Below are 18,630 nucleotides of genomic sequence, written 5' to 3'. Positions count from 1 at the left end.
AATAATTTTGGGCTTAACTGTACATTTCTATGGAAATGTTTCGACATGGGTATTGCTGTAACACAGTGCTACACCTAAGAGTTTTGTCAGTTATGACTGACACACTGTGACATTTTCTCCAATAACTGTCAACATATAAATGAAATGGATCTGTTTCCTGTAATGTTGTGAAACAACAAAAGTTGAAAAACCATGTTTCTACATGCATAAATTGACAGGACTAAAAGATTCTGCCACACAATGAAAACAGGTACAAACTTTTGAGATGATCCTCTTTTTTGAGCAAAGTGTACAAACTTGCTCTAGGTTTGTTTAACAGTTTACATGTTTCAGTGCCCAGACATGTAAATCACATCATATCATTAATGCAAACGTGGGAAATTTCTGTCAGAAAAAAGGGTTAAGTTAAAACAAGCAAAGGTTGATGAAAAAGTCCTCAGGAGTATTTTGATGTAAATTTGTAAATTCCAAGCGTTTCACTCTTGTCAGCTGTACTTTGAAGTCACAGTTAGCACAGATCATAGTCAATCGTAGTTTCTTTCTTGTGGTCCTCTTGTCTGTCCCAGATCTCCCTCTGGACTATAAATTCCCAAGGTTCTCCCCTGAGAAGCCCTGTACCACAGGATATTACCCAAGACCCCCAGATTCCCTACTGAAGAGAGTCCAGAGCCAGCCTTGAGTCTTCCCATCCTGCTCCCACTTCCAAGAAAAGCAGCAACTAAGCCCCCTAAACTTCTGAACCCATTGTTAATAGCACAGAACTCCGATTTACTCATGCACAGCACAGGATTCATCCACTTATTGTTAGAAACCAGGTGAATGTACTGTACTGGATAGTAAAGCAGTATGTTTTGTAGTTTGCTTATTTTTACATTAGGTAGATCATTAATCGCAGTTAAAATGGCCTGTATGTGTGAGTGTGAGTGTGAGAAAGTCTGTGTAAATACACTACTGGTATATGTGTATTGTTTGTTTCTCTTTGATTTTGCTTCACAAAGCAAGAAATGTCCAAATGTCACTTGATGTAAGACAAAAAAAAAATTGAATGTTTTCATATGTAAAAGTATTTCATTTTCAATGCTGATCTGCTACTACTGAATACACACCCTATAAAGATTGACATTTACATTTTTTCTTACACTGTAAGTATAGTCTGTCCTTTGTCTCAACCTAAATTACCGTTTGTGTATTTTACAGCATTTTATGAATGATTACCTCGAAAAATGAGTCTGCAAGTCACTGCCTATAATTAAGTTTATGCTTCCTGATCAAAACAACTCTGAACAAATCATTGAGCTTAAGTTGCAGTGATTCAGAATAAAACACACGTGTGGATGAATATTAATACTGTAATTTTGAGGTTTACATTTTACATACTGATAGCAATGTGAGGATGCTTTCACACAATAAGCCACATTTACAATGTGCTGATAAATGCCCTATTTATTTTTAAACTTTTTTTTTCCCCCCTCAGTGCTCTGAAACTTCAAAAAGAATAATGTAAAGTAGAAAAGTTAGAGTTCTACTCTGTGCTCTGTTAGTATTGTTTAAGTGCAGAAGTGTACACAGTATTGTGCTGTTGAGTGGTAGTACAAAACTATGGAATTCATATGCAGTGCCAATGTAAGACATGCTTGAACCGACCATGGAATGGTTTCATGTTCATCGTTGGGTACCATTAATGACAATGTATTGAGTATTTGTGCTCACATAAAGCAGTACTTTTACTGTTTTGACTGATGTGACCTTATTCAGCCAAACCATTATGGATGTTCTGTTGTCTGTATATGGAACCGTCATGCCAATGCAAGTATAATCGTAATATCCCTGGTCTTGTATTTTATTGTTGACATTTCTGTGAAAAGGTCCTGTGTGAAAGCTTTCATGTTTGTGACATATGCATAAGCTTTACAGAACATCGTATGAACATCACAGCAAAATCACATTGATCAGTAAGGCCGTTACACTTTACCTTATAATTGGTTGATAAATTGTCTATTTAGCCACAATTAGTTGCTACATCTGGATGCAATACGTGTTTGGGTTTAGGTATGAAAATGTCCTGCAGGTGTCATTCCAGGGCCTAAAATTATGTGTCTTGCATTTTGTTCTCCCTTAAAAAAAAGAAGAAAAAAACATTTGAGATGTCTATTTTGCCTTATGTTGCAAACATTGGTATGTGTTCTATAAAATGCAGGGATTGTGTTCTGTGTTCCATCTGTGAAATAAAATAAGGAAGTAAGTAAATAATGTAGACATTATTTCATTTTCTTTTACTGGCTGTATCAGCGTAGTGTCACAATTGTTGACCCCTGTTCTATTGTCTTTTGATAAGTTTATTATCCGCTTAAAGTACAGACATTGCACGGTTTTTACCTACTAGATGATTCTGTTACATGAACTTAATAAACTCATAAAGGTTGAAACGAATATCTTATATTCCCTACTTCAGAGACGAGTTTTCACTCTCCGAACACCAGATGATAAGTAGGATGCAACGATGTCTGAGCGATCTTATGTATGGGGGATCACTATGTTCTCTTTTCCCCCTACTGCTCCTCCTTAAACGCTAATGCTGATGACGTCGCCAAGCCAACAAACTCTCCTTCTGCGCGGCCGATTGTGGTTTTGTCCCGAACAGTTGCTATATATCGAAGGACAAGGTGATAAATACAGAGAAGGTAGCTGATCAGTCAAGATAAGATGAGCGTGCCGAACTCACCTCATAACCCTAATGCAACTGGATCAGAAAGGTAATTTAGGTCTTTTTAACAGCTCTTCGCGAAAGGCAGGCACTTATAGAGGCGTCTGCGTGGAAATTTATTAGCCAAATACTAAGTCATCTTTGTCGGATATGAAATGAAGTTCGCAAAAGTTGGGGGTTTTCTTCATATAGATGTACGATAGGAAAGCCATTGCTTGAAGATTTAAAAGCTGACACTGTATAGTCTACTGATTATCAAAATTGTTGTCAAAAATTTTTACCTTAGTTCATTTATGGTATAATCTCACTAAGTCAGTTTTTAGTCCTTTCTTTCTTTTGGAATACGTGACTCAGTGGAAATTTCCAACAGAGGGAGAAAAAGACGTGTCAGCCTAGAACATTTACTGTGATCTGTCTCGTTTGTTACACCTTTACGACACTTCTACCTTGTCTGTATGTAAATAAGGACAAGCACGGAATGACATTTCTCCTGAGCAGTTTAAAAGATATGGTGGTAAGGAGATGTGTTAACCCACGTTGCTTCGCCAAATTCTTTTGGTTTATGTGGTTTGCCAACAGGAGAAACAGAGTTTAGAAGGGTCAATTAAGAGAAACCTTTGACATAAGAAAATTGTTTTCAAGCTTGCAAATTGAAGTCCGTACTGTGGTGATTGACGTGACATTTTGAAAGATGGTATGTCTGTGTAAATCTCACAGCAAGTTAGGATTTGTTTTTTGTTTTTTTTCGTGTAGCAATTAATTTGACACGTCTGAAGGAAAGAAAAAGAATGAATATATATATATATATATATATATATATATATATCCTTAAAAGGGTCAGCATTCAGCTATTAAATATAGCTGCAACTGATAAACCACTACTGCAGACTGAATTTCTTCAAAGAGACATAAGACAAAGATCCTCATGTATATGAAGTGCACAATGAGTTAGTGTATCTTTTAGTTTTGTATTGCACTTGGTTTTAGTGTAGTTTAGACACAGAGTGAAAGGTTAAGCCAAACACAAAGAGGAATGACTACATTTTCTCATCTGGTTTCTCTTAAATGAATCAGTTCTCCACGTCTTCTCCGCCACATGTGTGCATAGCTCCCACCTACGAGGGCTTATGCAAGCTTTATATTTCTTAAGGCAAAGGTATTTAACCATGTGCTCCTCCAGAAGGAATGCAGAGGTCAAGGGGTCAGATGTGGTACAGCTGAAGCTCATCATACTTTTGCTTGCCAGTTCTTAAAAGCTAACACACATACACATATGTATTAAATGTTCAATTGTGTGTGCATAGAATTACCACTGTGATGTGCAAAACTACCCATGAGCTCAAAACAAATGCAAAAATGGAAAAGTGTAGTTCAAATTTTCCTCCTATTGCCATTTGTTGTAACATGTTTTGAAACAGCTAAGAAAATAAAGGGAATTGATACTACCCTGCCTGGGTTAGTGTCTAGACAACTCATAAAAGAGGGCCAACTGATTTTCCATTTGGCAATGCCTTGGGGTCACCCCACTGTATGGTCAGAGTAGGTGCAGATCTGCCTACACCCTGTCAGTTTTTGGCAGTATTCATGCATTCCACCCCATGGAAAGATACTCTAGCATGTAACTAAACATTTGTTAGCAGGCTTGTGGTACTCATACAAAATGGGCAGTATTCACTCCATGAAATCTTGCACTATTAACAAAGAGCATTGCATGCAAAAGTACAATAACTAAACAATGGGCTGCTAAATATCCTCTGCACTGCTAATCCTTTTGTTGTTTTGTTGATTGTGGAAATTACTGTGATGGCTGCATGTCTTCAGTGATACTTGCAAGACTCTGACAGATCTCTGCGATGTGTAGTCAATGACAATTGAGCAACATTCGCCTAAGCAAGAGTATAATATATGTTTCAACACATATAGATAAGTGTCTTTTTCTGCATTATGTGAATAGCACAGAATGAAGCAATAGGATGGCATTTCCTGAAACTTCTCTGAAATTTATATAGAAAGTCTACTGTGAATGCTAAGCTTTCTTATTTTATTTTCATAAGACGGGATACCGTTAGGGAAGCCAAAATGATCAGAAATACAGCTGTGTCCAATTATTTCTGGCATGAGCATGCTGAGTCTTTATATGAGAACCTCTTTTCTCCTCATTCAGCTGAGAACAGACAATCTGGCAATGCCAGCACCCCCACTCTGATGTCAGGATGAGGACCTACACCCGTGGGGCTCCCACGGTGTTCTTCATAAATCTACTTTGGACCCAGGTAGTCCTGGTGCCAGGTGAGGTGGACCCTAGCGGAGGTGTACCCTTCCTGGGAGGGAACTATGATGGACACCCCATGCTGTACTTCGGTCAAGAGGAGGTGGAGGAGCTTCAGAGGGCAGCCGCAGGAACTCATAGCTTCTTGGCCAAGAAGATCCGAGATGCTGGGGAGGCCATGCTGGAGCATCCAGAAGAATACCTGCCGCCATGGAGCCCGGAGGAATTTAGCGCGCGATGGAATGAAGTCTATGGGAATAATCTGGGCATCCTCTCTATGTTCTGCTTGCTTTACCCCCACAGGGCTGGAGCTTTGGATCTTGCCCGGGACTATATGGAAAGAATGGCGGCTCAACCTAACTGGTATGAGATATGTCTTCTCAATATTGCCTTTAACTTTATATTCTATTTTTTTGGTTTGTATTCTGTTTCCTAAAAATACATCCATATTCATCCCATACATCATACATCTTTTCTCAAACATCATATAACTTTTCTCACTCTGATAAATGCATCTTAACTGAATCCACTGCTGAGTAATGCCATACTGAATTGAATTCTTTATGTTTATTGGCAAGCGACGTAGTATGAACACAGATAGTGTTTACATGACAACTTTTTTGTCATCCAACCTTTGTGAGCAATGATTATGTGTGTGAGGCATTCATACACAGTCCGTTCTCTCACTGGGGTTTATTGGGCTTCATGCATTTGCTGTTCTATTAGTCTGGACCTACATGTGTTAGTCTCATTAAAAAATGAACTGGACATCTCTACAGAGGAATAAGGACAGGCCTTGTCACCTTCTGTATGAACGTACTTCATTCACCATATCTCATGTAGCATGTTTTCAGTCAGAGAAAAACCCCAAATCCCCATTTTATTGCTTTCAAAAGACCCACGAGGTAATCCCTTTATCAGGCTGCAGGTCTGTCTGTCTATGGGTTTAGAATGCACATGGTGGTCTGATGGTCTTAGGCTCCAGGAAATATGTTTAGCAGCTGTCTAAATGCATCGCAGAACATGTCTCTGTTCAAAGAAAGTAAAATGATCATGTCAGGAGAATGCCTGTAAACAGTTTGGCCTAATATTTCGGAGTCGTCTGAAAGAGGTATCAGCATGTGGATGAATTCACCGTTGTGTACCACAACAGCATGCGCTGTGACTTTGTTTTATTAATCGTAGTTGTTTTGAACATTCCAGAGTGATAGTAATGGTGGCTAAAGTGGATGGTAGAGTTTAGAGGTAAAGGGTAATATCATAGACCAGTTTGACTTAGCCATTTGACTGTAGTGTTTGAGAAGAAAAATACAATTTGGGTTGGGAGAATTATATTGCAACTAAGCATTTCATACTACTTCCAAGAAAATCTGGAATCTGGAGTAAGATGTGTTCCTAATAGCATCAACACAGAATTCATGGGGGTTATTTCTCAGAAAGTCTCATTAGTGCTTTTGCTCTCTGTCACTTATCTCATGATAATGGAAAATAAACATTAACTTCTTTCCATCAGCTCTGCCTCTTCATGACTCCCAGTGGCAGAATAGAATACCATTGAGAGCTTATCTGAGTCAAAGCCTTCAAAACTAGCTTGCAGTTCAAATCATCTAGAAATAATTATTCAGATTCTTTATTGTTTGAGCACTTGTGGCTTTGTCCAGTGCTTAAGGAATGTCGTTTGAATTTTTATACCACCTCTTAAAGAAATAAACACCCTCTTCAAACTGTTCTTTTCCCGTTATGAAATAGGTTTTTTTTTGTTTTTTTTTACTCATTCACACACCAAGCTCAACATGTTAATGTTGTATGTGTGTGTTTTTGGTGTATTTGAAACACACACACACACACACACACACACACACACAAAATGAGAAACTGAAATGTAATGCATAGTTGTACTCCTGAGTTGATTCTTTGTACAAAAGAACATGTGGCAGCAAGTACGGCAGTGCGTCTTTATAGGTATATACAGTATATGCTCTTTTTTTAAAATGTACATACGGTGATTTTCTGCATTCCTCCCCAAAGAGTTTATTAAGATCCTGTAAGTTGAACTTCCCTTTAAGTTGGACCTCATATAGGTCACTTCTGGTGAGGTGCAAGGGTGACTTGTGGTGGGATTTCCCATGTAAACCATGGTACTATGGAATTCCAGTTTTGTGGTCAGTGGGTTCTTGGACGCTTCCCTGACCAAGTACCTTCTTACACAGTTTTGCTTTGCTGATTTTACTGTTCTAGGAGCCTGAGCGGCTCTATATTCTATGCATGTCTACATGATGGACCTCACAATGCCTCAGGGAACGTTAAACACCTCTGAATGTTTATACCCGTCCCCAAAACTATTCCTCAACACAGTTCTATCATAGTGTTTGTTGTACAGTTTAGTGGTTTTCATTGTTATGTTTCTGCTCAGACACAGACAGTCAGTTTAGGGACTGCAGCTCTGTCATTCAGTTAAACTTACTACAGGTGGATTATGTGAAAGGAAAATGCATACACCTGAGCTTAGAGTCACAATAAAACGTGGTGAATACTTATGTCTCAAATATGAAAAAATTTGTGAAATATTTGTAAAATTTTCCCACACTTTAATATTACAGAGTAACTTGTGTAGATAACTAGTGAGATATTACATGGATTGTTTTTATATTTATGTTTAAAGCATAAAACAGTAAACCACAGTGAAAAACTCAAGGAAGTGAATACTATATGATGGAAATATGTTTAGTTTCTCTTTGCTAGTCTTTACAGTAACGCAAAAAGAGTTAAGTTCACCATAAAAGTGTAATTGGTTTCTATGCTCAAACTAGCATTACACCAGAGATAGATGTTGCTGTATTATTTTCTTCAGTGTTTGTGCCTTTGACACTTTTGAAAAGTCTATATCCAAAAAGCATATGTTCTCACATTCTTTTAAAGGCTTAATAGGAGTTTTCTCTTCACCCACACTTTTATTATAGGCTGAATCCTTACAGGGAAGCTTACAAGTGGTTTTTGAAATCATTTGTGGTTTTCTTGACCTTTAATTATATATATACTAACATGTTATGGAGAGCCATACTCTGTCTGACGAAAACCTTCAACTTGTGGCATTCTGATTCTAGGCTCATTCTTACATACTACATAGTGTACATCACACCAAAGTAAAATGATTGTGTATTGGCTGGCATAAATGAAAACACAATGACTTTTGTTTAATTTTGTAATGTTTCAAATTTTTTATGCATATTTTAGATGTTGCAAATAACCTACCATTACATGCATGTAGTCACTGCTTTTGAGGACATCTTCCTTTCATAAAAGTCTCTGATGGTGAGTGATAGAAGGTAGTCATATATTAATCTAGACAGTTAAAGAGACATCAAAGGATATTTTCATCTTTTTGATGGGTGTTAAAGAGATGTTGCAATTTGCAGGTTCTGATAATGAAAGGAGCATCAGGGAAAGAAGTATAATACATTTAAATTGGTAGATACACTCTTTAATTCTTAGACATTTTCACATTTGACATTTGATTTGCTTAAAATTGTGTGATATTGTCTGAGAAAATGTCTTAGAGGAGCACCTGCTAAAGCTGAACGTAAAACGCTCAATGTCTTTGTGTTCTGCCATTAGTACCTATGAAATAACAGTTTGACGTAATGGATTTAAAAAATGCCTGTGTTTCATCTAATTGAGTCATGCTGAAAATGTGTGATTCAGACTGCTTTCTCCTTGGTTTTCAGGTTGGTGAAAGATGCTCCATGGGATGAAGTTCCCTTGGCACATTCCCTGGTTGGCTTTGCCACTGCTTACGACTTCCTGTACGAGTACCTAAGCAAACCTCAGCAGGAACGATTCTTGCAAGTGATTGGAAATGCCTCACGTTACATGTACGAGAAATCCTACCATCGTGGCTGGGGATTCCAGTATCTACATAACCACCAGCCCACCAACTGTGTGGCTCTGCTCACAGGCAGCCTTGTTTTCATGAACCAGGGTAAGCACCAGAAAACCATACAGAGCCTTCATGTGCATGATCCTATCTGGGAAATGCACATGAACCATTAACAAACATAGTCAAATTCCCCCAAAAGTGACCTTAGAAATCATTATTGTATTTTAGTTCATTTCCCCAAAATGGCCTAAAATATCACCATATAGCGGAACTTGAGACAGTTTTGGGGAAATAGAGTACGCTCTCAGTATTTTCACTCCTTCCTGTAGAGAGGACGTGTTGTTTTGAGAAAAGGAACACTTTGCTGCCGCATATGAATTGAGTCAAAAAGGGTTCCTTCAGTGAGCTTTGCCAGCCCCTTACACTCGGGAAGCAAAGTGGAATGTGTGTTTGCTTGGCCCTGGGTCATTCTCCATTGCTCCACTTAATCCCACATAATTGTTTCTCCAGTGGAGCAACTCTCCACATGATTCCATAACTTTCAGCATGGATTTTTCCCCCCTTTTTTGCCTTTCCCACTTGAGTCCTACCCCCTCACAAAATCTTAATATTTGACAAACTAGTACTGTGTTGCTTATGTTTCACAGCCATTTTTCAGAAAAGTATGTGAATTTTTTTTTTTTGCTTCTACTCTGTGCACATCTGATTTGTGTCACTTACGATGGAAAAATGAAATTTGATCACTTTTAGCTGCAGCATGAATGTCGCCTTACAGACAGAACAGGAAATGACCTTAATCTGAGTTCTAGGGCCGGTTCAAAGTCACATTGTTCTCAGCTGTCATGAGCCATATTCTGATGTATTTACCAAGAAGTGTTTATATTATCCCTTCAGAGTTGAAGTTAAATGAATGAGAATTGCCTAATGGAGATTATTGTGGTAAATGTGGTTTTCTTTGAACTGGTTTTATAATACTGAACAGAGAGCTGTTTACAGCGGGGGGTTGATGAGTCAGTGTTGTTGTTTGTTTGGAGTTAAGGAGGGAGAAAGTCTTTGTGACTTTATAGAGTATTTTACCTGGAAAACAGTTCTCATTAACACTTTCAAACACCTTTGCGTTTTTCTTTTTGCTTACTGTAAGCACATGGCACTATGCTGACTTTGCAGTTTTCAAACACCGTAGCTATATATTATATGTACATGTTTCAGTGGCACAACAAACTGTCCACAGAGACAGCTAAGCCTAGACCCTTATTTGATCCTGTCTGATGGTGAGATTAACGATGTGTCTCTGGCCTGCGTTTTTATGTAGCAGTAGTGCTGGGGTTGGGATGTTGTTCACTTGCCTCAAGGAGTGACTGAATCAGATAAATGGATCAGTTGACTGAAGCTTAAGAGATAAATGCATTCCTGGTGCAGGTGTCTGCATGTCAGTACTTGATGGCTCGTCTGTTTTCAATGTCATCTGTAAGTTTACTGGTGAATGAACAGCAAATTCTGTTTGCTCTTGCAGTTTCTGCAGTGCACTTATCATTTGAGTGTATAATTAGTGACAGAATTAGTAAACAGTTCTCTACTTTAACGTTACGTTGCACAGATAACCATATTGTATATTTGCTCGCACTTCACTTCAACAGTTCCACAGCAGCTACGTAGAACTTACATTGTTCTCACTAAATCTGTACATACATAGTGGTGTAAAATTCTACTTACTGTAAAACTGAAACTTTACACATTTTAGCTGTGAGGACATAGATATAGATTCTTTTCAATATCGCACCTGATTGCTGATTGCTTATATGTTTGTCTATGTGTAATGAAAATGAGTTTTTTGGTCCATAACATGTTTTAGTTTCTTGGCTCTGTGCTATGGTTTTATGTGTAGTTAACAGGAAAACTTGCCCCAGACATCACCCTGTCTAACCCATAGCTCCAGTGTTAGCACTTAGGTGTCATTCATTGGAGCTCAAGTGTAATTCAAGTACCACCTGCTTTAAAGTGAAGGATAAGACTTCATTGTTACAGCAACATTATTCTCAATGTTGCAAATGTGATATATTGCAGAGATCATTAGCTTACAGAGAGTTTAGCAAAATTATTTTTCATCACAATGTAAGCTGTCTGTAATGAAGTAAAAGTTTGTGCCTAAAATGTGGTGTAGACTGTAGGCAAAAAGTGTAGCAGTCTGAAAATTAAGGCACCAACCTAAATCGTATGTTACATTTTGAAAGCTGAAGATGCAGAATTTTATTGAGACGGTCCGCAAAAAAAAACGCTGCATGGTCTTGTTGTCCAGTGGAAAAACGCTCCTGCCCAGCCCATGTGGCACAGAGAGCATACTTTAAGCATCGCAAAACACTGCAACACTGGAAAAATAGTCAGTTTCCATGTATTTGTATTTACATAAAATTCAGTCTTTTGACAGTGGAACATTGAATTCTGAACAACCAAATGCTTGTATGGTGCAGTAGTGTGGATTTAGAGCACTAGCATGGTGACATAGTATTTGTGTAAATGTGGTCCTTGTGTCCCTGTTTAATGGTAAATAGACTACTCTGACTGAATGTGTGTGTTTGTGTGTGTCTGTGTGTGTGTGTGTGTGTATGAGAGAGAGAGAGAGAGTGTGTTAGTGTGTCTCACTCTGTGTGTGTGTGTGTATGTGTGTGTGTGTGTGTGTGTGTGTGTTTGTGTGTGTGTTCTCAGGAGTTGGCTTGCCAGTGCCAGAGGTGCTCTTGTCTAAGAATTGCTCAATGAACTGTGGTTTAAATGTTAATGTGGCTCTGCTCAAAGTAAACCATGAATTCTAATACAGCGTTCTGAAACTGGCATGCCACTCTCCCTTTCCAAATAAAAGTAGTGCTATGTGTGTAAAAGAGATTATGTCACAGATTTTTGGCTTAGATTAATTCAGGAAGTGTCAGAAGGAGGCTGAAAGGAGACACTGTTTCTAAAGGATCATATAGGGATAATTTGGCCTAAAAACTGAACTACTTTTCAGCTCTTGACACACAGTGACACCCATTCTGTTGGAAAACACAGGCCTTGTACCAGACATTCTGTACAGAGTGCCTTGTTTTATGTGGTATGAACTTCATCAGTTCATAATTTGAATTCATAATTTGTGGTATTGTCAGCTTTCCCAGCCTCTAACATTGGTTAAATCACTGCCAGTTATTTAGAGGAGAGTAAATCTTTTTGAGCTTTGGAATGTATGTCCTCTCTGTTCCAGGCTATCTGCAGGAAGCCTACCTCTGGACTAAGCAGGCTCTGGCTATCATGGAGAAGTCCATGGTCCTCCTGCAAGATGTGACAGATGGTTCATTATATGAAGGTGTTGCCTATGGAACCTATACCACTCGCTCCCTCTTCCAGTATATTTTCCTAGTGCAGCGGCACTTTGCAATTGGCCATTTCAACCATCCATGGCTCCACAAACACTTTGCTTTCTTATATAGGACTCTGCTTCCAGGTAAGGCACTTGTATGGTGAATTTCACCAAATCAGATTGTAAATTGACTGTTTTTGTGTTCCATGTAGCAATCTGTCACACTTCCAGATCTTATCAGGTTTATTTTGCAATATGGTCAAAACCTGCTGTGCTTATAACTTTGTACTGATCTGTATCATACTTGATGTTAGTAAACATAATATTACTCATGCTAGCTCTGCAAAAGAAAGCCCTGTCTAGTCAATGACTGTAAAAAGAGTTATGTTTTTACTGAATCTGAATTATGGGTCTTTGTGCAAATATGCCCTGCTTTGCTTTGTACACTATGGGGAGATCATTTCCTCTGTTTAGAAGCTCTTGTGCAGTTCAAGAGCAGGGTAGCAGATGGGACAGGCTGTCAGATCAGGCCTGGACGTTTCACAGGCCCTTGCCAACAGGCGTTGTATTGTCGCCGAATGCAGGGCCACCTCATCTGTTCAGGGTTTAATTACCTCTGAAAGGATCATGGAGGTCTAACACCCACAATGCCAGCTCTCTCCCCTGGCTACCTACAGCTCCAAATTAGCCGGAAACAGCAACACTAACAGTTGCTTTGTTTCTGTATTTCTCTGCCTGTGTACAAATCCGGTTCAGGGAGGGGGAGTGGTTCTGCAAACAGTAACTCCTTTTTTTTTTTTTTTTTTAACTGCACCATGCTGAGCAGTCGTGAGATTGTATGGTCTTTGTAACCCCACAGATTTAACAGGGTATTTTGTTTGTAGAATTCAAATCTTTTTGTAGCTTGCTTGGAATGCGCTAAATAAACATTTGCTGGCTTGCCCTTAGGAAGGAATCCCACTCACATTTGTTAGTATTTTCCCTCCCTTGATTTTTGTTATTGTCGTCATTATTTTTGAATTACAAGTGATTTATTTTGGTTGAATATTTACTACCAGTGTCTAGGTTTTAAAGTAATGTTTCGTTCCAAACTGCTATTCTTTCTCTTAGATCCCAAGAGAGAGCTAAATTAATGAATACCTTGTGTTCTGAAATGTCCACAACATTGCAGCTACCAAACCTTGTCCTTTGTTGACAAGAGAGGAGATGACTGCATACAGTTAGAAGTCTTCTCTTTAAACCATGACCTACTTCTCATTAGAAGTGTTTTTCGAGTATGTCAATAAAATCAGGCAACATGTATGGAACAAATTACCTGTGATCACATTTTTTTAACCTGTTTATTACCTTTCATTTTAATTTAATTCACTTTCCTTTGAATAAACTAAACTCTTGTGCGCATTCCTTGTCTTATCTTTTTTTCATGTTCTTTTTACTAATGTTCATAGGCTTTCAGAGAAGTGTTGCAATAGCAGATTCCAACTACAATTGGTTCTATGGTCCAGAGAGCCAGCTTGTGTTCCTGGACCGCTTTGTCATGCGAAATGGTAGTGGAAACTGGCTGGCTGACATAATTCGACAGAACCGGGTACTGGATGGTCCAGGACAAGCTGGAAAGGGCCAGAGATGGTGTACACTTCACACTGAGTTCCTCTGGTAAGAGCTAACAGACACTGGTCTGCCAGTATGTACTGCATGCATCCTTCTGTGCCCAAACAGAAATTCTTCAATGAATCAAGGGATTCTAAGTAGATTAACCAACCAAAATAAGGGAAACACTGTAAGTTGCATGTGTAAATACAGGATACAAGCTATACTTGAAGTACACCATACTGAAGCTATAATAGAAGCCACATCCACACAGTTATGGTTTCTAAATTCATCGATCATATAACATTACACCATGCTTAAGGTAGGGTGACCATATTTTGGTTTTCAAAAAAGAGGATGGGGGGGGGGGGGGTGCATGCCCCTCCTAACTTACAGAGAAATTTAAGGGTATGTCACTTTTGGCTGATGCTTGAAAATGCAATGTGAAGCCGCATCTGTACTTAACTGCTGCAATATATAGCCAGCTAGTCTTTAATGAGACAAATAACTGCTAGCATAATAAGAGTGGCAAGATGACCTTATTTCTTTCCATTCAAGTTTTGGTAGCGATACGGCTTTCTTAAGATCTCTTGGCTGTTGCTGCACTGTTAACAGTAATGAATGAGATGCAGTTTAACCAAAGTTTATAGCATGATAGTGTACGTGACCGTCCACTGGTGGCGTGTGAGAGGGCAGGACCTAAAGAAAAAGGTTAAATGCACACACAGTGCATGGCGACTGCAGAAAGCAAAAGCAAAATCCCGGACATTTTTGGCAATTTAGAAATCCCAGCCGGATGCATTTTCTAGGTCCGAAAAAGAGGACATGTCCAGGAAAAAGAGGACGTATGGTCACCCTACTTAAGGTCATGTGTGAAAATACCTGGCAGGCCCAGCCATCCCCTGTTTTTTACTCCCATGGCTAGAGGAAGATATTTGAAAGTGGTTTAACTTGGTTTTCGGCTTTGGTTTGGCTTTGGTTATGAGGACTGATCATCTAGCATTTGTTATTTACTGAGCATTAGGAAAAAGTCATATGGCCAAATAAATCATATGACTCAGACTGTTTACAATGTTTTCAAAAAGTGGACCGGACCATGGAACACATCGAAAGGAATCTGGAGGTGAGAATAGTTCTTTCCCATGGTGACAAATGGTCACTGATGGGTTTGATTAGCATGAAAACATTGTAAGCTATAAGCTGTCTGGCTATCCCCAATACCAGATCTTCACCATCATCAGCAAAACACCAATTACTGGAATTCTTCTTGGATGTTGTATCTCTCCAGAAGAGCTATACACACAAGAATTTTAACCAATGACCATTAAAACGGTTTTGGTGACTCATAGTGGCCTACCATTTTATTAAGACATTTTACGTTAACGTTTCCCCTTTTGGCAGTTACCTGTATGTCTCCTTGTACAATCCTCCACAAATCCATTCAATGTGCGGTGCATTGATTTTATTAAAAAGTATATTGGGTGGCTGGAAAAAGTTAGCTCTCATGTCGGCTTTCTTTCCTTTGGAGTAGCCTTTACTAAGGTTTATTTATATTTCATTTCCACAGGTATGATCCCTCACTGAGAGCCACACCACCTCCTGATTATGGGACATCACAGCTACATTACTTTGAAGACTGGGGAGTGGTCACTTATGGCAGTGCATTACCAGCAGGGAACAACCACACATTTTTGTCTTTTAAGTCTGGAAAATTGGGTGGGCGTGCCATATTTGACATCGTACACCAGAACAAGTACAAAGAATGGATAAAAGGGTGGCGAAACTTTAATGCTGGGCATGAGCACCCAGACCAGAACTCTTTTACATTTGCCCCCAATGGTGTTCCTTTCATCACTGAAGCTCTATATGGGCCTAAATACACCTTCCTTAACAATGCTGCAATGTTTGCTCCAGCTGTATCCGAGAGCTGCTTTGCACCTTGGGAGGGCCAGGTGACGGAGGCCTGCACATCCAAGTGGTTGAAGTATAAACATGGTCAGGCCGCTGATTGCCAAGGCAAGGTTGAGGCTGCACTAGACAGGCAGGGCATGGTCTTCATCCGTGGGGAGGGTCAATCCGCGTACAGTCCTGAATTGAAGATGAAGAACTTTCAGCGGAACCTGCTGCTTGTTCACCCTCAGTTGCTTGTCCTGGTGGACCACATTCATCTCAAAACAGACAGCCCCACACGGACCATCAGTACTTTCTTTCACAATACAGATTTGCCTTTCAAGGAAACCCAAATCGATGGAGTACATGGGGCATTTATTAGACAAGGAGAGGATACATATAAAATGTTCTGGTTGGATGACACCGGCAATAGTGAGAAAGCAACAGTGGGATACAAGACCTACCCTCGTGGATACCCGTACAATGGCTCTAACTACGTGAATGTCACAATGCCATTAAGGTATCCCATCACTAGAATTGCTTATATCTTTTTTGGACCTGGAGTAGATGTTCAGAGCTTTAGTCTGCGTGGTGATGCTCAGAGGGTTGATATCTACCTGTCTACAAGTGAGCACACCTATACCATTTATCTGCTAACGGGAGAGATCACCAGCAAGCCACTGTATGCTATGGTGCTGGCAGACAAGAAAAAGGTGGTGTTTGAGAAGACAGCAGGGATACAGGAGAGGGCCCTTGAGGAGGTGGAAGAGTATGTAAATGTGGTGGAGGACAACCTTCAGCAGGTTAAGCCTGTTTTCCAGCAATTAGAGAGGCACATCCTTGCCCGGGTTCTCAACAGCGATAGTTTCCACAAAACTGCCGAGCGCCTTCTGAAGTTTGCTGACAAGAAAAAGACTGCAGAAGTGGTTGAAAAAATGTTTGCTCTTTCCAAGAAACAGAGCAAAAGTAAGGGTGCCAAGAAAGGTATCCTAAATGACCGTTTCTCTGATAGTCTCCCAGACATCTTTGCCCAGATTGAAGTCAGTGAGAAGAGAGAGAGGCAAAGGACAATGAAGCGAGTATATGAGGAGATTCCTGATGAAGGTGATGGTGACTCTAGGGCTTTTGTGGATTATGGAGATTTCCGTAAAGGCAGAAAGGCAGGTTTTGTAAAGGGCCGTAAATTCAAGGAAGTTCGCACAGCTGCCACAGCTAGAAGTGATGATGTGTCTAGCTCAATCTCATACATACGACTGTTCCTTGTTTTAAACACAGCCACTTTCTTTCTGCTTTTGACTGTGCTTCTGACCCGCTTTCAGAGGGCTCAGAGTCTGCACACCCAGAGGTGTTTTTATTGCGTCTTGCTCATAGACAGTTTCATCCTTCTCTGCCTCTACTCTTCATGCTCTCAGACACAGTGCTGACATAACTGTGTCAAGAAGACATGTCCATTCCTAGTGTGGTGGAATAGTTGCAGTCTATGAAAGTGGAGTTTGTTTTGTGCAACTCAGTCTGAGCCAATTCTACCTAATGGGTGTCAAGGAAAAGTTAATTCCAAATAGGAATTGATAAGATTAGCCAGACCACCTCTGAGATCATAAGCTTCTGTGGAGCTTTTTAATCAAGTCTGTATGAACTTAATCGTGTCATAGGACTTTGAGACTCATATCAAAAACCTCCAAGGAAAGCCACTAAAAAAGTAGAGATGTTGCAATCTATGCAAATTTGTACAGACATCTTACATTCATCAAGAATACATGTAAATGTATATATGCTAAAACAAGATATATTTTCATTTGTAATTTTGTACTCTCTGAAATTAAAAAAACACAGAATTTTGCTTTTGTTGCTATATTCTTCTTAATATGGTTTGGTTGTCTGACAGATGATATATATGAATGAGAAGCTTGATAATGGATTCACTGTGTGCCAGCCTCTCACTATCAGCCTTGTGGTAGAGAGATGAGCCTTAGGAAGTGAGCTGAAAACTCTGTTTGAGACATGAGAAGACAGAATAAATGTGAATCGCATCTTATTTGTCATCAAACCTTGGTACTTACTGAGCCATGATGACTTGTTTTTCAGAAATGTCTCACACAGTTGTGGCAGTATGTAGTCAGGTTCACCTTGAACATTCCTCAATGTATGCCAGAAACGGGCTTAGTCAACATTGTCTAGACATCATGAATCTTTGGCACACAGCCGAAGAGAGCATCACTTGTCAATGTTCAGTTTATGACCAATTACAAATATGATTGCTACTTCAGTATCTTCAGAAGATTCAAGAATTTCATAAACACAGTGTACAATATACAGAATACAATGCAAAACTACTTGCATTAGCAGTATACAGTGTAATCCAGGGGTTTATTAAAAAGTCAAAGCTTTTCAAACTTTAATTAATCAGCATGTTTGAACTGTCCTAATACCCCTTGGTAGTATTGCTAATAATATATTATTTCCTATGCCCTTTCAGCACATTCACTTACTCTCCCATTTTTCCACCACATTTAAAATGTCAATTTAATATGATTTATATTAAATAATTTGTATAATACCATATTTTCTGTTTACCACAGTATACGCATTGTACAGTCACAGTAATTTCTGTTTAGGGAAATGTTCCTGTAAATCATCCCAGTAACAAAAATTTGTCATATTTTCATGTATTTCTTGAACAATGTGATGGGTTCTATGCTCTCCTTGAATCACACAAAAGGAAGGAAATATTGCAAGTCATGCATAAAATCATCCCAAACAGAACAGCTCTTTACCAATAACAAGAGACTTTGTTTTTGCCTGCCTTCATATTTTGGCCACATTCTTTGAAACAACTCCTTTATTAATTGAGACTGAAACTACTAAAAAAAGAGGTTTTGGCTTTTCCTCCTTCCCTCTGCTTTTCTTCCCCTCTTCTTTCAATGATGAGTTCATTGAAAGGTCAGCAAATCATAAAAGAACAGCTGCAAATTTTA

General features: G+C 39.2%; 2 protein-coding genes across 3 annotated transcripts in view; both read left to right on the top strand.

Moving 5' to 3' along the window:
* nt5dc1 (5'-nucleotidase domain containing 1) overlaps positions 1 to 679 on the top strand; it is a 40,445-nt gene extending 39,766 nt beyond the window's left edge. Inside the window, exon 12 of the mRNA XM_030772118.1 lies at positions 567 to 679. Within this exon, the coding sequence (XP_030627978.1) occupies positions 567 to 679 (113 nt within the window). The remainder of the gene's footprint in view (positions 1 to 566) is intronic.
* Positions 680 to 4,917: 4,238 nt separating this feature from the next.
* dse (dermatan sulfate epimerase) lies at positions 4,918 to 17,079 on the top strand. Of its 2 annotated transcripts, XM_030772680.1 has the most exons (6): positions 4,918 to 5,336; positions 8,699 to 8,952; positions 12,080 to 12,319; positions 13,624 to 13,831; positions 15,333 to 16,654; positions 16,697 to 17,079. In XM_030772680.1, exons 1-6 carry the CDS (start codon positions 4,918 to 4,920, stop codon positions 17,077 to 17,079), a joined length of 2,826 nt encoding a protein of 941 aa, XP_030628540.1. The 2 variants fall into 2 exon arrangements, with proteins under 2 accessions (XP_030628540.1, XP_030628538.1); XM_030772678.1 differs by having other exon boundaries at positions 15,333 to 17,079.
* The last annotated feature ends 1,551 nt before the right edge of the window (positions 17,080 to 18,630 follow it).

The sequence above is a fragment of the Chanos chanos genome, chromosome 4 (genome assembly GCF_902362185.1).
Source record: "Chanos chanos chromosome 4, fChaCha1.1, whole genome shotgun sequence".
Taxonomy (NCBI): domain Eukaryota; kingdom Metazoa; phylum Chordata; class Actinopteri; order Gonorynchiformes; family Chanidae; genus Chanos; species Chanos chanos.
This window is presented reverse-complemented; position numbering and strand designations above follow the sequence as displayed.